General features: G+C 50.2%; 1 protein-coding gene across 1 annotated transcript; it reads right to left on the minus strand.

The window, feature by feature from the left end:
* Nucleotides 1–405: 405 nt before the first annotated feature.
* LOC140896519 (cell surface A33 antigen) lies at nt 406–17,637 on the minus strand. The gene is made up of 5 exons (XM_073308442.2): nt 17,435–17,637; nt 11,601–11,933; nt 7,287–7,616; nt 1,511–1,624; nt 406–1,082 (listed from the first exon to the last, which is right to left on the minus strand). Exons 1-5 carry the CDS (start codon nt 17,499–17,501, stop codon nt 1,060–1,062), a joined length of 867 nt encoding a protein of 288 aa, XP_073164543.2. The 5' UTR covers nt 17,502–17,637; the 3' UTR covers nt 406–1,059.
* Between the last annotated feature and the right edge of the window lie 5,063 nt (nt 17,638–22,700).

Genomic DNA, 22,700 nt, shown 5'->3' on the forward strand with positions numbered 1-22,700 from the left:
ACTGAAAAACTCTACTAGGAGGAGAAATTGAAAAGACTGAGATTGTTTTCCTTTGAAAGGTGATTGAATAGGAGGGGACATGTAAAATGCTAACTGGTCTAGTGAAGGTAGATTGGAAACTTCTGTTCTCCCTGTCATGCAACATGAGAACAAGAGGAAATTAAACTAAATTAGAAGGTGGGAAATTCAAACTGATAAAGGGAAATACTATAACATAATGAGTGATTAAACTGTGGAACTCACTGCCACAAGAAATCAGTGCAGGCAAGAGCATAGAAAGATTCAAAAAAGGATTGCATATTTATAGGGACATCAAGAATAGCCAGAGTTATCAGAATTTTATTAAAACACGTTGGAAGTGCATAGCCTTAGGCCTCGGGTGTAAGACAACCTAACTATTAGAGCAGCATAAATGTAAAACAATTAACAAAACCTGTTGTAAAATCATGGTCCTTTTATACAGGCTTCAATCCTGCAAACCAGTTAAGCACATGCTTAAGGTACACTAATAACTAGTTGACTTCAGCAAGGGGGCCATCTGAACCCATGGAACAGCAATTCCCAGCGAATGTGTTTCCATTTCCTCTTTGACGGACAAGCAGCTGAACCAATTATAGGGAAGAGTTTTTCGCCCTTGTTCTGAGCATCTTCACTTCAAGGGTTCCATGAGCCTATAAAGCAGGGGCGGGCAAACCTTTTGGCCCGAGGGCCACATTTGGGTGGGGAAATTGTATGCAGGGCCATGAATGGTGAGGTGTGGGAGGGGGTGCAGTGTGCAGGAAGGGGGTGCAGGGTGCCGCAGGGGGCTCAGGCCATCAGCAATCACCGGGTTCTACTGCCTCACAGAGGGGTGTCAGAGAGGAGTCTTTTTATTCTGAACCCCTGTGAACTCCCTTTCCAGTTATCCAGCATCTCCTCCCCTCCCTTCCATGCAGTTCAAGGTTTATTTGCAGATGCAGAATCTGGCAGGCTGGTTGGTCAACACGGTGTTTGTGGGAATGACTGGGTAACCGGTGTCTGAGAGCTCCATCTCCAGGTGTACGCTGCAACAGCTGATCATCATATTGTCCGGCTGACAGCAGCTGTGGAAAAATGAGACTCGGTAAGTTAGAACCTAAAGAATACTCCTGCAGTACGTGCATCACATTTGGCCAAGTGGTGGCACTAGCCAGCCAGAAATAAACATGGCCCATTGGACAGACGCAGCGATAGGGAAAGATCGTCGGTGCTGTGAAAGGGAGACCTGCGAGCTAAAGGCCTTCAGGAACATTTACAAGAAGGAGACCTAAACTCTGTGCTTCTAATTCTGAGAGACACAGATTTAACGTTAGGCACAAACTAGAACAGACAGGCTGAGAAAACAGTCCCAGCCAGGTCTGAAACAGCTTTTAGATTTCAACGCAGTGGGACTGGGAAGATGTCCAGAAAGGAAAGGCAGAAGGACCTCGTGTATAACTCAAGCTCTGTGGCTGACTCTGCACAGTGACTGCGTTGAAGACATTTCACTCACCCCTCTTTTCTGAAATCGCACACTCTGTAACAATAATCACAGCCAAGGTTATAACAAGGGCCCCGAGAACCATCCGGATGATGAGAACAACGTGGGAGGCATTGCTCCTTTTATCTGAAATCAAGAAAAACCTGTCAATGTGGGATGCAGGGACCGAGAGAGGGACAGATTTGCCTCTAAAGGAGGGATAGAGTCGGATGGATAAATAGAGACAGCAGAGACAGTTTAAAGATGAAAAACTCTCTCTCTTCCCCCGCCCGCTTAATTTCCCATCCCCCTTCTGTGTCACAGCCAGTTTGCTTGGCCTCCCTTTTTGCCAGCAGGTTCCTCTTCATATGCCAGCTGCTGGGACCTGTGGGGTCGTCGGGATGGGTTCAGCCCTCCGCCTAGGGGAACCTTTCCATGAGACCAGCCAGCATGCTGACTCTGCCGCAGGAGTAGGAAATCCCTGGCAGAGCAAGACACTAGAGGCCTGGCCAGAGCCCTTACCGAGAGCAACGCTCCCTTAGCTGACCCCATCTATGGATTCCACCCTAGACTCACAAAAACTCTACCAATTCCCCTGATCCCAAGGGGAAATGGCTTCATTAACCCTGCACCTACCAATCCAAAGGATAAACGTGACTCCATACCTAGGCTAGGGGAATGGATCTGTCACTGGGCAGGGATTGGCTCAGTAGGGGAGGAGGGAAACCAGAAACCCTGCAAGGTTTATATCTCTTAACAGAACAATAGAATAACAGGGGGATTCTGAATGTACACATTATCTAAAGCTCCTTGCCAGTGGTCGCCATTACAAAATCAGCATTTACCCCAGTCAGCACACAGCAGTGCTGAGATGCCACTCTGCTTCCTGATGCTTGGAACTGGCACCAGATTGCAGCACTAACTAGACCCTTCACCTCCTCCACAAAACAGTAATTCTGTTGACAACTGCTGAACGTGTGTCTTTACACAAGCATCAGGTTCAGCTGTGGGAGTCAGTTAAATGCATTAAAAAAACCCCACTCTAAAAGCTCCACTGCGCAAACACTTCCCCCTCCTGGGAGAGGATGAGCGAGACTGGACCACACCGGGCAGATGCTCATCACATTGCTTGATCCATGGCTGGAAGCTGATCAAGCCCCGATTTTTTTTAGCGGTATTTACGCATGGCAGTGAGAGTGGAGCAAAGTCTATGTGATGTAGCAGCCTGCATTCCATTTTCAAAAGTGACTTAGTGCCCCATTCTCTTCCAGTGAGAAAGGCTCCTAAGTCACTTAGGCCTATTGAGTGCAGCAATGCCTCAATACCTTTGCAAATCTGGGCCTCAGATACTGCAGTAAAAGAACCTATGTAGAGAAGAGGAACAGATTCTCAGGTGCACCGAGGGTTGCTCCAGATGCCTTTATGCCCTGCCCTGCCCAGTCTTTGGGGGGCTGTCATAAAGAAGCTTAGTCCTGGGCATAACATAGAGCAGCTTAAAGGAATCCTTGCCAGTGTCTGTCTCTGGGGCTCTCAGGCAGGGCTTAACTTGTCATGAAAGAGGTGCCGGGGCTCAAGCAATTTTTGTTTTTACATTCATAACTGATGCAGCAAGCCCAGGAGTGCCGGGGCTATGGATTTCCAAGCCTGGCAAGCCCTGGCACAGATTAAGCACTGCTCTCAGCACTGCTTTGCCTGCTCCTGCTCCATCTCTCTGTAGGAAACTGATAGTATCTGGATCTCATAGTAGGAAACACATAGGAGACTGCTGACACTTACTGATGGTCACCTGGGTTCCGGCTCCTGACACAGACAGGTTCCTTGCTGTGTTCCCCACCTCACACATGTAGGTTCCTGTATTAGATGAATTCTCATTCTTCAAAGTGAGAGAGGCAAACCCATTGACAAATGCAGGGTTGTGATCACATCGCTCTCATTTACCAGCTCTTTCTTTAGTCTCTCCATCCCATAGTTATACCATCGCACACACATGGTGCTGTGGTTGACTGTCTTGAATGTACATGGTAAGTTCTGAGCCTTCTAAATCACTGAAACTGGCCGGGGCTGCTGAGGGTGGTTCTTTGGTTGTAGGCATGGAGACTTCTCAGGTACTTGTATTGTCTCCTCAGTCCCAGCACCTCCCTCTAGTCTCTCTGAGGTTCCCCCTTAGAGGTCGGTCGTGACTCTGAGTCTGAGAGATGGGGGATGATGAACTTGCAGATTCTGAACCCCCTGCGGGGAGATATACCCAGACACTATGGGTAGGTTTCTGGATGAGACTAAGGAGAAACGTGGAGTAGAGGTGGCAGATTGGTTTCCTGACCTTAATCCATTTTTGTTGTCTGCTCAGTATAGGATGAGATGTGTCCCTGTATCTGAGTTTGACAGATGGAAGAAGTGTAGATTGAAAAAACTGATGACCAAAGTGCATGTCTCTTTTACCAATGGAAATGTTGGGAATTAAAGTATATAGGAGAATTTGGTGGTTTTGTTTGAGGTTGGGAGCAGAGGGGGTGTTTTGACTTTTTCTTGCTTTTTCTGATGAGTACTGGTCTGATGGATAATTTTATATGGGGCTCTCTGAATGTGAATGGGTGCAGAGACATTTTAAAAATGTATGGCTCTTTGAATACCTATCCCAGAAAAAGGGGGACGTTTCATTTTTTCAAGAGACTCACACAGATGCTGCAACCAAACTGATGTCTTGCTGATTGGAGAGAGGAGATTTTTCTGAGTCATGGTTCCACAAGCACCATTCTGTTTGCGGATTTGGTGAAACCTCATTCGATGGCTGTGCCAGGCTGTTTGTTGATGGTTTGAGCTATTTTAGAGCAATCTCGTCTTTTTTTGATGAATGTCTATTCTCCTACTGTAGGAAAAGACCGGGTGTATTTTTTTCCCAGAGCTTGGATGCTCTTTTGACAAATTGTTTGACAAGTGATATTTTAATTTGGGGGGGGGCGGTTGATTTTAATTTTACTCTTAATTCCTACCTAATCTCTCATTATCTGGAACCACATCCACTGAGTGCTCAGGAATTCTCTATGGCCTGTTTGGACCGTTTTTCTGTTTTTACTCATCACTTGTCTCATTTGCTAGCTAGTTGTATTGTCCCTACTGGGATTTCAGATCATGGTTTGGTCTTATTTGTGTTGTCTCTTCCTTCTGTGCCAGACCACTGTCCATACTTACATTTTAACACTCGCCTTTTACAAGATGTGCACTTTTAGCAGCCTGGGTTGCCTCAAAGAATGTTTTCTCTCCTTGTGGCAATGGTGGGAGGGGGGTAAAGTTAATATTTCAATGTTTTTGTCAGCAAAACATGAAGCAGACCTCCCTAGGCCTTTGCTGGAGTATGGAGAAGTTAGAGTTGGGGATCATGGAACTGGAAAAAGCCTTTCATGGCAGTAATGATGCTGGGTTGCATGAAAGCTTGAAATATGAAAACCAGCACTTGTGAGACCTGTTTGATAGCAAAGTTCAGGGTGCACTGGTAAGGAGCCCGATATCAGGGCCTTTCCAAATGGATGCACCTACTCGGTTTTTCTTCAGCCTGGAAAAGGAACATGTGGAGCAGAAAATGATTGGCCACCTCAAGACGTCAACAGGCAGAGAGCTTTCAGATCCTGCGGAGATTAGGAACTTTGCTGTGAATTTTTTTCCTCAGACCTGTATGCAGCAGAGCCAGTGTCCATCTGAGACTTGATGGTTCCTCAAGGCTCTACCTAGGGTCTCAGCGTTGGATGTGGACAGACTTGAGCACAACCTGACACTCTCACAATTGACTTCTGCCCTAAATGGCTTTGTTCCAGGGAAGGCACCTGGTATTGATGGTTTGCTTGTTGAGTTTTTTAAGGCCTTTTGGACCCTTCTTGGGCCTGACTTACTCCAGGTGTTTCAGGAGAGCATCAAAGAGAAGATTCTGCCACTCAGTTCTCATCAAGTGGTTCTTACCCTGTTGCCTAAGAAGGGGGACCTTGGGGAGGTGGAATAATTGTGGACCTGTATGGTCTAAGCAAAGCAGGGACAAACTTTTTTCAAAGGCCTTGACAAATAATAGAAAACTGTGATTGGTTCGGTCATGCAACCTTATCAGATATCTTGCATTGCCAGCAGGTCCATTTTTGATAAACTTTTCCTATTGCCGGATGTAATTTCAGCCTCAAAAATGTATGATTTGCACATTGGGTTGATTTCCCTTGGTCAAGAGAAGGCTTTTGATCATGTAGATCGTGGATATTTGTTTCGTATCCTTTGTGCTTTTGGTTTTGGGCCCACGTCTGTCTCCTGCATTCAGGTACAGTAGAACCTCAGAATTATGAACACCTGAGTTATGAACTGACTGGTCAATCACATACCTCCTTTGGAACTGAAAGTACACAATCAGGCAGCTAATTTTAGCTGGGTCTCATGGATATCTCAGCTGCCAAGCTCAGTTTTCATTCTGTTCACTGGGTTTCTCCGTTTTTATCAGAGGTGGAATCTGCCCTTCCTAGGGGTGGTATTGCCCATCTGTTAGGTGCCTCCTTGAGCGAGCCATTCCGGATTATACTAATGTTTCTATACTCTGCTTATAGGATAGCGAGAGTATTTCAACCATTCTTTAGCACAGATTTTACCAGTGGAAACCGAAGTACCTCCAGGGCTAGTTGGCAGCTGAGTAGGAGTTTTGAGGATCATAGTGGCACCTAACCAATGGACTAAGGCCTAAACCCCTTTGTGGATGTAGTCTTTAATCTCTCTGTCTCACTTCCCAATCTACTGTTAGTACGTCTGCCCATTTCTCCCACCCTTTGTCTGTTGTCCTGTTTATTTAGATTGTAAATTCTCTGGCATGGGGATTCCCACTATGTACAGCAGAGCTGATGGCAAATTTTCTAGCAAAACTTAGATTTGTTGGGAAAAGCCAAGGCGCACTGAAGCAAAAGGTTTCACTGACTCTCTTACAAATTCAACTAAATGTTCACCGTGCTCTGTGTGCACCCCCATCCCAGGTTCCCCCTTTCTCCCCCCCATGCCAGGAGTTTTGGGTGCACCCCCGTTCCATCCATACCCCCATTCCAGAGTCACCCACTCCCAACCCCGATGACAGGGTCTCTGTGACTGCCCTTTGTCCCTTCCTCCACCATTATTATTTCTCCTCTTTCTGACTGGGAGATAAATCATTCTGGGTGTCAACATGTTACACTCCATTGGTGGAATGAGCAGAGATGAGACACGAATGTTGTTCTACTGGAAAGTGTTAATTGGTGCCATCAATTTAGTGTGACCACATGTCTGGCCTTTATAGGGATAGTCCCAATATTCAGGGCTTTGTCTTATAGGCACCTATTACCTCCCACCCCACCCCGTCCCGATTTTTCACACTTGCTATCTGGTCACTCTGCATCAACTGGTTCTTTGATCTAGACAGTTACAGAGGTGGCTTTGCTGGAAATTTTCCAAAGTCCCTACGTGACTTAGGAGCCTAAGTCCTGTTGGCAAAAGTGACTGATTTCAATGGGAGTTAGGTGCTGAGATGCTTTTGAAAATCCGAACGACAACTTTTGGTGCCTAAATGCTTTTAAAAATGTGGCCCTGAGTGCCTAAGACCCCTCTGAAACTTGGAGGCTCCTAAAACACTTAGGTACTTTGAATTATGTTACCTTCAATTTCTTACAGGCTGGAGCCCATATTTTGTATGGGTTACTTGTACACACCTGAGAATTCATACCTGCTTTTGCCAGAAACAGTCGTTTACTCTCTGTCCTTTAGGCTGTCATTTGCTACCTCTCACCCCATGAAGATCAGATAGGAAAATCCTGGTACTTACGAGTAATGGTCACTTGGGTTCCGGCTCCTGACGCAGACCAGTTCCTTGCTGTGCTCCCCACCTCACACACGTGGGTTCCTGTATCGGTTATGTTCACGTTCTTCAGAGCAACAGAAACAAAACCCTCTTCCAAAGCCAGGGCTGCTGAGCCCCAGCCTCTTTCACTCATCAGCTCCTTCTTCGTTCCCCCAGTTCCGTTGTGTTTATACCATTTCACATACAAGGTGTTGTGTTTTTTCAATACCGTGAATCTACACTCCATGGTGAGATCTGACCCTTCAGACACCTCGATATTGACTGGGGTCTGATTCACCGTCAGCTTGGGAAAATCTGCAGGAGAGAAACACAGACGATTGCAGGAGAATTTCAGTGGCAAAGGCTGATGACTGGGGATGTATTAAATAAATGTCTCCCCCTCCAGTATTTTGTGTTCTTTTCCCAGCCTGGCCATTTAACATCCCCTTCTTATCAGAGGTTAAAGTGATGGTTTCACATAGTTCAATTCATAGCTTTATGATGCATGGCAAGACTTCTGTTTCTGGCCAGGAACCAGCAAACCATCCCCTCATACCCACCCCCACCCCCACCCCGAATGTTCAGTCTGGAGAAGTTGCCTCCTGCAATATGGATCAAGGGCTGTCACTCTTGTCTGTTTAGAGTGTAAATTCGTTGGCAAAGGGGCTCTCTCACTATGTCCATGTACAGTGGAGCTGATTGCAGATGTTCTGGGAAAACTTAGCTGAGACTGAACATGCCAATGCGCTGAAGGGAACCGATTTACCAAATCTTCTACAGATTTGACTCTACTTTCGTCAAAACACACACAGGTTTCTGTTGGTGTTCCAAGCTCCACAGGGTTCAAAAAAGAACTAGATAAGTTCCTGAAGGATAGGTCCATCAATGGCTATGAGCCAGGATGGGCGGGGATGGGGATGCCAGAAGCTGGGAATGGGTGACAGGGGATGGATCACTGGATGATTGCCTGCTCTGTTCATTCCCTCTGGGGCACCTGTCAGAAGACAGGAACTGGGCTAGATGGACCTTTGATCTCACCCAATAGGGCTGTTCTTATGTCCCACGAGCCTCAGCTCGGGGAGTCAGGGAGTCGAGTCTCGGGGCAGATAGGCTCCCCACTCTGTGGCAGAGCCAGGTCTCTAGGGGCTCTTGTTGTCTGCTAGGCTCCCTGCTTGAGCCAGGGCTCTTGGCACTTCCAGTGTCCCTGCCATGGAGCTGAAAGCCTGGAAGTTCTAGGACCAGCTCCCAGGGGGTGCAGCTGTGGGGTAGATCCACCATGCAGACTGCCCCGGGCTGGGGATCCCAGGGCTCCTAGAGTCCTGGGCCAGTGACTCCCCAGGTTGCTCTACTCCTGAGCAGGCAGCTTGTAACTGGCCTCTGGGACTCTGGAAGCCCTTGGGTCCCTGGCCCTGGTGCAGTCCTTATCCGTCTTGATTTGGAATGAAAGCCAGTTCTGAAATAATGAAACTTCTCACAAACTGAACCCGCCAGCTCTAGTGTACAGGGCCTAGCTCAGTGGGCCTGACATGTTGGTTGAGGACTCTAAGCACTATTGCAAAGCAAACGTTCAATAATAACCTATTACTGATCATACAACTTCATCCTGACTCTGCTAAACCCTTTGTGGGTTTGGGTTAGACTCTTTGCAGGCTAAACTAGAGGGATGCCCACATTTTGTTACATCTGTAGGTCAAGCACATTGCATGCACCAGGGACTCTTTGCATCCCTCTGTCCCCCACAAGGTCCCTGGGTACCACCCTCCCATTCCCCTCTATTTCAGGGACTCCCTAGCCCCCACCCTCATGCCAGGAGCTCTGTGTGTCCCCCATTTCTTCCCCTGCCCCCACCCTGTGCTACAGTCCCCAATTCTGCTCCAAGCCAGGAGCTCTGTGCCCTAATTTTCTCCCTTACCACCATTCCAGAGTCCCCCATTCTCCCTGCATGCTCGGGCCTTTGGATGTACCCTCACTCCAGCGTTATTCCCAGACCAGGTCCCCCATCCTCCCCATGTCAGGGGCTTTGTGTGCTTTCCCCTCCTCCCTTCCCCACTATTGTTATTTCTCCTCTTTCTGACCGGGACATAAATCATCCAGAGTGTCAGCATGTTACACTCTACTGGGGAAAGGAGCAGAGATGAGATGGGAATGTTTTTCTACTGGAAAGTGTTAATTGGTGCCATAAACTGGTTCTTTGATTTACACAGTTACAGAGGTGGCTTTGCTCCAAGCTGTTACTCTGCTAAACGGGGAGCAGGTACTCTGTGTCCCCCGCTTTTCCCCTTTGGGTTTTCTGATTTCCCCAATATCAACAGAGTTCTGCCCAGTGATGCCTTCAATACTCCCTGAAATTTTGGAATTGATGGGCTGCGGTGTTCCAAATTATTGCGTCACAGACAAAGAGAAATGCCATCAAGTTGAGTGCACTGTAGCTGTGTCAGTCCCAGGATATTAGAGCGACAAGGTGGGTGAGGAAATAGCTATTATTGGACCAACTTCTGTTGGTGAGAGAGATGAGCTTCCAAGCTACATAGAGCTCTTCCTCAGGTCTGGGAGAGGTCCTCCCAGCATCACAGCAAAATGCAGTGCTTAAACTCCTGCATAGATTTCCACCACAACTTCAACAACCAACACCTGGACAGCCAGACATTAAACTCTGTGGAACACTCCCACACTAGCATCAACTTCCTGGACACCACCACCAGGTTCAACAATGGAACCCTACAGACAACCCTAGACAAGAAACCACAGATCACCCTACCTCGCTCCCTTCATAAACCCCGTAACCACCCCAAACAACCAAGAAATCTGTAATCTACAACCAGGCATTCAGATAGCACAGAATACGCTCCTAGGAGAAAGTCTGGGATACACATCTTAATGCATTCAAAACTGCCTGCACCAACTCAGGGCATTCTACTAGAGCAGTAGATTGCATCCTAGAATGGGCTGTCCAAGTACCCTGAGAGCACATGCTTAAAGAAAGAAATAAAGCCCCCTCTGACTGCACACCAGTTGCTACCTACCATGCTATGCTGGAACCCATACGGGGTATCCTCAAACAACTATAACCCAGACTCGATGGGGACCACATCCTGAAAAGTCTTTCCTGAACCCCCACTTCTGACCTTCAAACAACCCCCCAGCCTCTCCAAGGGCAACATCAGAAGCAAGCTCCCCACAGACCAGGACAGACGACTCAAAGCAGCACCAGATCCTGCCAGAACAACAGCTGCAAAATCTGCGGACATATCTCCACTGCTACAATGATCAACACCCCCCACAACACACCTTTCAAGATCCTACACAAGCCTATCACAACCTGTGGGGTACCTCATCCCACGCACTAAATGCCCCAACAACAACTATGTGGGTGAAACCAGACAATCACACAGGAAAATGATACAAGACAAAACCACCTTGTCTCCTGCGGGGAACACTTCTCACAGGTCAGATACAGGGTAGTCCTCGTCCTCAAAGGGAGCCTACACAACACTTTCAAAAGACGAGCCTGGGAGCTTAAATTCATAACTCTGCTAGACAATAAAAATCATGGACTGAACAGACACTGGATTTATGGGTTATTACAACAATCTGTAACCCCCTAACCCCTCTTTTTGTCCTATGACCCCAGAAGTGTTAACGGGCCACCCCGCCTTGAATGGTCCCTTGAAATGTGTTAACTACTTATACTAAACCAGCCATTCAACCTTGTATTTACCTGGGACACTCTGAGTAAGGGCACGTCTACACTGAAAACACTTCATCAGCACAGATGCACCACTGTCTACACAGGAGGTTCAGTCGGTGTAACTAATGACGTCGCTCAGGGGTGTGGATTTTTCACACCCCTGAGCAACGTAGTTATTCTGACATAGGTCTGTAGTGTAGACCAGACCTAAGTTTCCAAGAGCTGAAGACAAGCTCTGTGTAAGCTTGAAAGCTTGTCTCTCTCACCAAGAGCAGTTGGTCCAATAGACGATATTCCCTCACCCACCTTGTTTCTCAAGTTGCATGTAAGACCTCACAGGCGTAGCCAATTAGAAACCTCCCCCCACACCTAATCTCAAAACAGTTTTTTAATATATGGGGCTTGACCCTGCATTCCTTGTGCAAACAAAACCCCCACAGAAATCAGTGGAATGCAGGATTAGGACCATTGTACGTACCACAGAATGTCCCCCAGTTTTGCCCACTGCTCTGCCCTTTTCACCACCTGCCCCAGCTCTCTGGGACAAGGCCAGTGTCCTGAGCACCCCCAGAAGGGTTTTGTAGAACAGAGAAGGAAATGCTGGTATTTACCATCGATGGTCACTTGGGTTCCATTCCCAAGAGATATCCCATGTCTATTCCCAACCCCACACACGTAGGTTCCAGAATCTGTGACGTCGGCTTTCTTCACAGTGAGGGAAAGAGATCGCTTTTCTTTATCTGCTGATAATATGATTTGATCTGTTCCATTGCACACCTCTTCTGTTACATTGTTTCTGGTTTTATTCCATGCAGCAAACCACTTGACTGAATTATTGCTTGTGTTGAATGTACACTCGATGGTGAACTCTGACCCTTCCATTGCACGGATATAAGGGGGCGTCTGATTCACCACTAAGACAACAGTAGTATTTTCTGCAGCTCCTGAAACACAAAGTTCAGTGTCACTAGATGAAATTATTGTAACAGGAGGAAGAATTAAATCAAACATGATTTGGAAATGATCCACTGCAAAATGTTTCCATTTCTCTATAAGGAAACCAAGTGCACGAGCATGAACTCTCTACTGAAGGCCATGGCATGAAGTTCAGAGTGGGAAGGGCTCAGACTGGGCAGTTTGCACAGGCCTGCCCTACTGGCACTGTTAGCCGGCCTGCCCCACTGGCTACAGCCTGCCATACGGGCTCCATGGGGCCTCTCCCTAAGTGCCATCGAGAGAGCACTGGCTGGATCCTAAGGATCTAGAGAGAAGCCCAGATGCAGAGAATTGGGCCTGCAGGCCCCAGGGTGGAGTGTCTGCTCCAGGGAGGCAAATCTCAACAACAATGGGCCAAACAAAGACTTGGGGGGAGGGTTCAATGAAGGGAGATAGAGATGGGAGACAGGAGACAAAAGGAAGGTGGAGGGGGGAGAAGACTGAGGGAAAGAGAGAGCTGGGAGTGGAGAAGAGCGGATGGGAGAGAAAAAAGAGAATGTGTGCAAAGGAGGGGAGAGGGATAGAAAGATGGAGGGGGCCTAAGGAAAGGGGAAGTAAAATAGACAAAGAGAAAGGAATTGTGGTGAGGAAGGAAGTATGAGATGGAAGGAAAGGACAGTTCATGTTATTATTTATTCCCATTGCACCTAGAGTCCTCAACCATCAGTAGAGCCCCACTGTTGTAGGCCCTGTACGTACGTACTGTAAGAGACCATCCCTGCCCTGAGGAGCTCACTGTCTAAACAAAGAATGGGAGAAGAAAGACACAAGGGGGGAGTCTACATAGTCCCTATGCACCGGGGCACCGCCAGCCTGTTCCTGGTGTGGGGGCTTTGGTGGACGAGACAGAAAATTGGAGAGCTGTGCCACCCCCTTGCCACAAGGCCCCACCCCTCTCGATGGCCCTGCCTCCTGGCCAGGTCAGAGGCAAGGATCGGGCAGTGCGGGGCGCTGGCTGTTCACAGCCAGTAAGAGCTGCCGAGGTGGGGGGGGGATCTGACTCCAGGGCCAGCAGAGTCCTTGGGGAGCAGCGATTGTGGGGCCGCGGCCCAGGAGCCTGGGCTGGAGCAGGTCAGTCTGGTCTGCTGAGGGGAGCCCTGAACCCTCCACCTGCCCTGGGCAGTGCCCCCTGGTGAGCGAGGACACGGGGCAGGGGCTGCTTTCAGGCCCCCCGGTCCCTCACTCAGGCTTACTTCTCTGCTGCTGCTGGAGCTGGGTGCCTGGCCAGCAGCCACTGCTTTCCCCACTCTGCCGTCAGAGCTGGGCAGCTGGAGAGCAGCAGAAGCTACTGGGGAACTAAGGGAAATTTTGGGGATGGCTACAGCCCCTGAAAGCCTGCCCCAGTGCTGCCCCGCCTATGCACTAGACCATACCACCTCCTCCTAATTATTATTATTTATTATTAAGCAGTACTGCTAATGAGCACAGCACTCTGCAGAACAAAGAGCAGGACGATGAGTGGTATCATCTGCAAACTTTATAAGTGTACCCTCGATGCCATTATTTAAATAATTTAAGAACATATTGAATATCACTGGACCCAGAATTGATCCCTGTGACACCTGTAACAGGGTTGAGACTCGCCGGTGTGGCACCTCCTTCTGGTCGTTCGGGAATTGCCTCATCCAGCAGTCGACACGCCTCCTGGTGGCCAGTGTCTCACTTGCCAGGCCCCTGTGTCCCTCCTGGACCCTGGTTTCCCTTACCCTGGGGTTCTGCACGCCCCGATGGTCCCCACGCTCTGGGTCTTCCCTCCCAGAGGAACCCCCAACCCACTACGCCCCCGTTGCCTCAGTGGCTACTGCCAGGCATCATCTAGCCCCCGCTCACTGGGGCAGACTGCAGTCTGTTATGGCCACTCATCATTGGCAAGGAGGTTGGACCAGCTGCCTCTGCCTAACCCTGGGCTGCACCTCCCAGCCCCAGGACCTGCGTAGGCCTCTGTCAAGGCCTTAGCCTGGGGAGTTGCCAAGCTGGAGATCCCCAGCTCCTCCTGCCTTTCCCCAGCCCTGCTCTGCATCAAGAACCCTATTCCCAGGCAGCTAAGTCCTTCTCTCTCTAAGGCTGGAGAGAAACTCTGACCCAGCTCCTCCCTTAACTCTTAACCTAGGTAGGGTGACCAGAAGTCCCGATTCTACAGGGACAGTCCCGATATTCAGGGCTTTTTCTTATATGGGCGCCTATTATCCCCTACCCCTGTCCTGATTTTTCACACTTACTGTCTGGTCAACCTATAACAGGGGTAGGTGTGGCCTGATTGGGTGTGGCCCCAGTTGTGGCTGCTTCCCCAATCAGCCTAGCCTCTTTCCATCAGAACGGGGTAACTGCCCCGCTATAGACCCCACTAGATATGCCCTTGCACCATGACTATGAACCACTGATAATAACTACTCTCTGGGAATGGTTTTCCAATCAGTTATGCGCCCGCCTTATAGTAGCTTCATCTAGGTTGTATTTCCCTAGTTTGTTTATGAGAGACTCATGGGAGACGATATCAAAAGCCTTACTAAAGTCCAGATATACCACATCTACTGCTTCTCCCCTATTCACAAGGCTTGCTAACCTGTCAAAGAAAGCTATTAGGTGGGTTTGACATGATTTGTTCTTGACAAATCCATGCTGACTGTTACTTATCACCTTATTATCTTCTAGGTATTTGCAAATTGATTGCTTAATTATTTGCTCCATTATCTTTCTGGGTACTGAAGTTAAGCTGATTGGCCTGTAATTCCCCAAGTTGTCCTTATTTCCCTTTTTATAGAATGGCACTATATTTGCTCTCTTCCAGTCCTCTGGAATCTCTCCCGTCTTCCATGACATCTCAAAGATAATCGCTAATGGCTCAGATACCTCCTGAGTCAGCTCCTTGAGTATTCTGGGATGTATTTCATCAGGCCCTGGTGACCTGAAGACATCTAACTTGTCTAAGTAATTTTTAACTTGTTCTTTCCCTATTTTAGCCTTAGATCCTACCTCATGTTCACTGGCATTCACTATGTTAGACGTCCAATCACTACTAACCTTTTTGGTGAAAACTGAAACCAAAAAGTTGTTTAGCACTTCTGCCATTTCCACACTTTCTGTTACTGTTCTCCCCACCCCCCTTTTCCCCCACTGAGTAACAGGCCTGCCCTGTCCTTGGTCTTCTTGCTTCTAATGTGATTTAGCTCAAAGAAGTTCTGGGCTTGATGCAGGAATTACGAAGTGAGATTCTATGACCTGTGTTATGCAGGAGGTCAGTGTAGATGTTCATAATGGTCCCTCCCTGGCCTTAAAAATCTATGAAACTATGAATGCCTGAAACACAGGCCATTATTCTGCTGCACCTTCTGCAGTCAGTTCTACTGTGCAAAGTGTGTGTAAAATACAGCAATTCTGCTTTGTTTCCTTTGCACAGGTGCAAATGATGACACAAGATGCAGGCTTAGACGCGGGACGGGGGACGGGGGGCGGTGTCAGGTTCACAGTGTCTGCCCAAAGAAGCACAGGCCTGATTGAGATCTTAACACCAATTGTACCCCAGGTCATGTCTACACAGCACACCAAGCCCGGGCTCTGACTCAGGTTTAAGCCCAAGCCCCCCTTCCATCCCCACAGAAATATGTCTGACTCTGGCTCACAGACCCTGCTAGGGGGTGAGTCAGAGCCTGAGTCCCACTGTGACACAGGTCAAAGCCCAGGAGTGTTGCAGTCTGGATGCAGCTGAAGTCTGGGTCACCAGACTCTGGTCTGGAGGATCCACCAACACTATCCCACAACCCCATGGGGCTGTGCTTCTCAGCCCTTCCATCCCCAAACTTCCCTTTTGCTTCCAGGGAACCAGAAGCAACCTCCTGGTCCAGATGCAGCTGCCTGGCGTTTAACCCTTCATTTCTACGTGGACTGCTCACCTGGAGACACAATCAACCCCAATGTGCATTGGCTATGGCCAGTACTAAGGAGCACCACATCAAACTCGCCGCTAGCTGGCCAAAGGAACAGAGCCCGATTCTGGTTCACTTCTGGTGCAAGGTGAGCAAGAGGTTCGACGTCAGCAAGAGCACGAGAAATGATGGTGTCTACAAAACTGTGAGCAGCTGACGGCACTGGGCCGCAGAACCATGCGGAGAGCGTGGCCTGTCTGAGAGGAACGGTTAACGGAACGGGGGCAGTGAGGGAGGCTTGTTACAGGTCAATGCACTGTGACTGTGATATAAAGTGGTCCCAAGCAGGGTGGTACTGAGGCCAGGGAGCCTGTTGTGGGGTCCTTAGGGCAGTGGGCCCCAAACTGTACAGGAATGTTCGGCAGGAGGGGCTAGGTGGGGCCAAGGCCAGTCCCCATGGGGGTCAGGGAGGGGGTGCTCCCCAGCCACAGCTAGGGCCCTGGGCCCCAAACTATACAGGAATGTTCGGCGGGAGGGGCTAGGTGGGGCCAAGGTCAGCCCCCATGGGGGTCAGGGAGGGGGCGCTCCCCAGCCACAGCTAGGGCCCTGGCTGCAGCCCCACTCCCAGCCCCAGGGGCAGGTCCACTCTGAGCCTTATCCCCAGCCGCAGCCCCGGCTTCAGCCCCCAACTCCCAGCCCTGCAGCCTGGGCCACAACCATGGCTCCACTCCCAGCCCCAGCCCCAGCTGCAGCTCTGACCCCGCCCTTGGCTCCCGGCCCCGATTGCAGCTCAGCTCTCCGCTCCCAGCTGCGGCTCCCAACCACGATTCCCGGAGAGGACCCAGACACGTTCCATCTGGGTACGGGGGTGCAATGGAAAAAGTCTGGGGACCCTGCCTTAGGGTGCTGGCAGGGGAAGTGGGATGGGAACCCTGGAGTTAGCTGCAAAAGGGGACTGGGGCAAGGTGGAATCGTTCACAATGGGGCTCCTCAGCACGAGCAGGAGTGGCAGAATCTAGGGTGATCATAAAACAGCTTCTTTACCAGCTTTTCTGACACAGCAGCCACTGATTTGTGTCCACAGACATCAGTGGAGTTCTGCCAGCCGGGAATTCAGATCAGTACGTTGTTTTTTCAGCTATGACCTGGTCTGTGCGAGAAAAGCTTTGCGACTCTAACTATACCAGCAAACCCTCCTCGAGGAGACACGGCTTATGGCAGGGGGGGAAAGTGCTCTTGCTAAATCCAGCTCCCACCAGTTCCTTCATCAAAATAAGCTACTCTGGGAACAGCACTTTCCGGCTGGTATCACATCTACACTGGGGCTTTTGCTGATACAGAGCATCTTCATAAAAATCACACCTCTCATTGACAGTGCTGTCCTGGCAAGAGTTTCTAGCGTAGACCTGGCATAAGAAGAAAATGCTGTCAATTGATTTTTTTAATGGTGATGCTCAGACCAAAACCAATACCACAGTCGTTACCTCTCTACGCCCTTTAATTCCATAGAAATATTTGTTACAGTTCATCCCTCCTTTCCCTCCGAACACTCGCTCCTCTGAAAGCGTCAAACCCCACAAACTCACCCATCCTCAGAGACAGGAGAAGTGGCCAAAGCAGAGAGAGCCTTTCCAGCTGGGCTCTCATGTTCATTAGAGAACCTTTCCCTGGGCAGCACTGTCAGGGTCCCTAATTGAGGAGGTGTCAGATCTGCTGCTAAAACAGCCGGTGCTCTTATTTCTTGCAGCTCATTGTCTGAGGTAACACCAGAGCCGTTGTTGCACTCTCTCTCCCCGTCCCCTTTCCGCGCTGGCTCTTGGGAACTCTCCTCTGCTCTATGGTATTTTTTTCTGCAGATTCTTTGTTCCACGTGTGAATTTCCTGCTAGTATCCCCTGCCCACTTCCCTATTCTGTCACACTGAACGTTCTCAAATCACACGGTGAATTTAAAAATATTGCGGTTGAATAAATTTTTTAAACTTCCTCTCTTCTCTAGAAAACTCTTTACTAACCCAAAAAGAAAAGGAGTACTTGTGGCACCTTAGAGACTAACCAATTTATTTGAGCATGAGCTTTCGTGAGCTACAGCTCACTTCATCGGATGCATCTAACCCAGTCTTCCCAAAGTTTGAACGTATCAGACCAGCAATGCCCGTGGCCCTGAATCTCCCTCTGCAAGGTCTGAGTAATTTCTATTCCAGTTGTGTCCTCTCAGGCGGGGCATGGATCGGGGTCCCGAATAAAAAATATACCATTTAAAATACAGGTGTCATTCCCAAAGAGTGGTGCAGAGGGGTTGTAGTACAAAGAACGAGCAAAATGGAGGGGCAGGTTTAACTTTGCTTTTGAAAATCTCATCAGGTTCTATTCCCCTCTGCAAAACTAAACCCCCAACCCAGACATGGGTCACACCTGAATCCTATCTTATCTGAGCCCCCAAAGATCATGAAGGGTTTGGGTGGGCAGTTCTGCTGTTGGCCCATCAGTCCCTCAGACTGACATGCTGCCTGCATATGGAAGGCTTTGGTAGCTGCGGCATTAAATCCATGATTAAGAATGGAAATCCCTGATGCCTAATACATGCCACCACGTCCAGGAGATGGCAGACCCAGGTGCACCGATGTGAGGTCCCTTCATACAAAATGATGCAACTTAACTCTGCATAGGAAATGACTAACACCTGGCAATCTAAGTTTAAAATGAAGAGTATGTTTTACTTAACAAGAAGAGCAGGGCGGCATCCACTGGTAAATAAGCAATGCCCCAAATGGAGGGTAAGCAAAGCAAGGGGTCACAGCTGTGAAGGGAAGAGGAGAGCCGATGTGACAGGGAATGTCCCTGGTGATAGTGTTTGGGAAGAAGGCAGCACCGTTGGCCATGCGTGTGTAGATGTGAGCAATGCAACAGGTGTCAGCTGTCACGATGGAGGCAACGAAGTATGCCACACCTGTCAAGAGGAAGGCAGTGCAGATGGGCAAAAGGAAATCTCACGTTACTTCAGACAGACTAAGGCGAGATCTACACTAGGGGCTGTCTTCCGTGTCTAGGCCTGTGGTTGTGCAATCACCCCCCATTGTCGCCCAGAACCAAGTGTCTGCAGGAAACAGAGAGCGAGGGAGCTAGGCCACCTGAGGGGTGTGGTGTACATGCCTCCGGCTGTGGCCTGGCCCCGTTCCCATGCCAACTGGCAGCATGGACGGGAGGTGGGGGGGGGCGGGAAGGGAGTATACCAGATCTCGCGTTTCAATCGTCCTCCACCGCCAGCCCCACAATGCACTGAATCCTTTTCTGCCTGGTCCTTACCCAAGCTATAAAGGGCCAAGTCCCTCGTTTTCACCCGTAGGCATGAACTGTGCTGATCACATCAGCTTTCCGCTGCACTCTTTTGATCAGCACAGGTGAACCTGGCTCCTCCAAGAGCAGCCACCTGGCTCACCGGCCACGCGTGCGTGATGCTGATCAGCGTGCGGTCGGAGTACACCGTCCTCCCCGACATTGCCCAGAGCAGCGGGAACATTCGCCTGTATCAGGACTCTCCAGGGAGGCTGGAGCAAGTCAGACACTTGAGGCTCCTGCAGCAGAGAGCAAAAGGCTCCAGCAGTTGCTGCGGGAGGACTCGTCATCGTCCATGGCCCCCTCTATGACGACCTGGACCCGGTGCTGTCAAGGGCTCCCAGTCCACAGCTCACGACCCCTTCCTCAGCCCTGCGGCCTCATTGGCTGACGGGATGCTGATGAGGGCCAGGGCAAGGAGGCAGCAGGAGCTGCAGAGGAGAGGACTGGAAGAGCCGGAGGATGAGGACCATGTGATTCTGCACCTCTACCCAGAGAAGGTGGATGAGGAAGCCCCCCCCCCTCCCCCCACAACAAGCCCAAGGAGAACCTAGAACTGGTAAGTTTCAATGGACCCCCCCCACCCCAATATCCTTCTTGCTCTGGTGCTACATTCCTGATTTTAAGCCCGACTCCACTTCAGTCCTTAAATGGCCCCTGAGCAAGACGCGGCTATAGATCAATGATTTTATTGATTTCCAATCAACCATTATTAGACCTTTCGCAGAAGCTATAAAGCAGATTATTAATGAACAATCGTGCCCGGCTGTCTGGGCATTTCTTGGCCAGCACGCTGGCGGTGACATCCTGGGGCTGCACAGACTGGGCAAAGGGAGGGGGTGGGTTTAGAAGAGTTCCCGTTGTAGAAAACGTACAGTTGTTTGTCTAATAGCCGTTTCCTTTGTCCTTTCAGTTTCAGTGTTTCAGTTCTCTCCTCCCGCCTCCCCTGCTGCACTCTTTCTATCCACTTACAAAGAGGAGCTGCACAGAACAGAGGTGGAGTTAGGTCCAGGGAGGGAAAGCGGACACTGGTTATCTGAGAAAACGTTAGTCCCAGCCGTCCTTTCTCCCTTGGAAGATTACAAAATCCTACTACCCCTGTCCCTGGTGTCTGGCTTCTCCCCGCACTGAGCCATGCTGCACAAGTTCGGAAATGAGGGTGTGTAAGGAAGCCGGTCTGGCAGTTGGAGAAACACAGTGTGATGTCCCTTTGCTCTGGAGAGGTGAGGGGCTTGTGGTGTGGCGCCGAAGCTCCAGGGAACCAAATAAAGGAGCAGTGTCTCTTTCTTTCCCTGTGCTTTCCCCTGTTGTTAGGCAGGCACAGAGGCAGGATTGCTGGAGCTAGAGGAGGGCACAGGGTGCTCCTGGCTGGCCAGAGGGAACTGCAGCACCACAGAGAGCTCAGTGCTGGCAGGGACTGGGGGAGCGAGAAAGGGCTCCTGGCTGGCTGCTGGGCCTGAACTTAGGTGAGCCCTGAGGTAAGGGTGAAGCTTTGGCAAAGGCTGGGGCCATGGGAAAGTGGCCCAGGGAACTGAAAGCAGTGTAGTTAAAGGGACACGGTGGCATGTGGCTGCTATCCTTAAGATCCCTGGACTGGGACCCAGAGTAGTGGGTGGGCCTGGGTCTCCCCCAACCCTCCAATAGGCCACTGTGGAATTGGCTTACAGTCAGACAGTGAGAAACCCCCAGAAGGGGAACTGAGCTACTTTGTGGCCCAGCTGGGGCCAGAGTAGACCAAAAGGGCGAAACCTTTGCCTCCAGGGAGGAAGCCTTGGAGGTACGGCCTGATACCAGGGCGGGGACTATTTAAAGGTTGCAGACACACCCAACCAGAAGGGGGCGCCCATGAGAGGTGGGTGCCATGCCATTACACACCGATGAACCCGTTCATGGAGCAGACGGCACACCATAGGGAAGGGGGCATTCCCTAATGGAGAGACTGAGAGAGCTGGTAGCCAAACAAGTTTGGGGTCCATCTGCTACCGTGGCCACTGCACCTGTCTGAACCACTACCACCATCCCCCTACTTCAGCCCCCGGGTGTGTGCCAATGTTCCCTCAGGAGCTTTTCCAGCAGCTGGACAGGGTGTGATGGTGTCCCTTGGCACAGGCAGATGTCATCCTTTGCCTCCCTGCTGTGCCAAGATACATGCGTATATCGCATCCCTGATTTCCCTTGCATGCTGGGAACCAGGACCAGTCTGCACATGGGTGGGATCCGGCTGTCTGTACGGAGTTTATAAACCTCCAACCTCCGGAGTTTATAAATTCCAACTGACTTCAATAAGGTCAGGATTTCACCCATTATGCATCCAGGTCTGAGGCTGCTCAGAGAGGGCAAATTAGACATTGCCCTAATGTCTATATCTAAGCTTCAACCCTGGCTGCATATTCACTCTTAGCATCAGCTCTGAGTCAGTTTTGTCCGTCTATCATCAGTTGCCCCTGCCCCTGCCCCTCTGCTCTGCCAGCTCCTGGCATCAACTGCCGCCGCAGGGTCCTAGCATCCCCCAACACTCATGCCAGGGCAGGCTGCCCCAGGCTGCCCCATGCTGCCCCTGCCCTTCCCCCTCTGATGGACCCTTCCCTTTTCCGGCAGGACCTTCCACCAGCACAGTCCCCTCCAACCCCCGCCTACAGTCACTGCTCCTGCCCTATGCTGGGCAAGGGGCAGCCCCACCCCCCACCCTCCAGTGAGGCTACAGTAGGGGAGAAGACACACATGTGATGGCAGCCCCCCGCCCTGCACCTATGATAGGGGATTCGAGGGGGCTTCCAGGACCTGAGAGGGGCCTTAGGAGCACATGCAGTGACAGTGATGCAAGGTGAGTGTCCTCCTCTCTTTCCCCAGCCAGGGGCAGCCTGCCTGCACCCCAAACTCCTCATCCCCCACCCCGCAGCCAGAGCTCTCACCCCCCTCCCCCGCACTCCAACCCTCTGCCCCAACCCTAAGCCCCCTCCTGCACCATGAACCCCTCGTACCCAGCCCCATCCCGCAGTCCTCAGCCCCGCACCTCAACCCTCTGCCCTAGCCCTGAGCCCCCTCCCACAGCCCAAACCCGTCATCCCCAGTCCACCCAGAGCCCTCAAATTTTTACATTATTTTAAAATATATATATCGGCTTACAAGGCAGGTATGTGTGGGGGCGGGACCCATTCTGGGCACCACCAAAAATTACACAAACCTGCCACCCCTAGTGCCAACTTGCCCTAGGCATTTTCAGAACGTGGTCCGGGGCAGGGTGGGAGGGTGGGGAGTGGATCCCGCTGTAGTCCCCTATGAGGCCTGTATCCTCATCCTCCTACTCCCCGTAGATTACTGCTTGAAAGAAGCCTTTCCGGGCAATCACAAACATTTCTTCTTTTTACTTCTTCCGCTGTATCCGCTGGTTTTTTAATGTTTATTTGCACACAGGAAATATTAGCAAGTTAGCTCTCAGAGCCCCTTGACGTCTGTTCTCTAACAAAGAAAAGTGCAATTGAACAAATAACGTCAGTGAAGTTTCATAAAATTGCTGG

This window comes from Lepidochelys kempii, chromosome 12 (genome assembly GCF_965140285.1).
Source record: "Lepidochelys kempii isolate rLepKem1 chromosome 12, rLepKem1.hap1, whole genome shotgun sequence".
NCBI lineage: Eukaryota > Metazoa > Chordata > Testudines > Cheloniidae > Lepidochelys > Lepidochelys kempii.

Excerpts from the sequence above, each read along its gene's own strand:
- LOC140896519 (XM_073308442.2), bottom strand. The coding sequence starts at position 17,501 with ATGAACATGAGAGCCCAGCTGGAAAGGCTCTCTCTGCTTTGGCCACTT. Across the intron at positions 1,625-7,286 it reads AACCCAAGTGACCATTACTC|ATAAAAGGAGCAATGCCTCC; the intron begins GTAAGTACCAGG and ends TCTTGATTTCAG. Across the intron at positions 1,083-1,510 it reads TGCGATTTCAGAAAAGAGGG|CTGCTGTCAGCCGGACAATA; the intron begins GTGAGTGAAATG and ends ATTTTTCCACAG.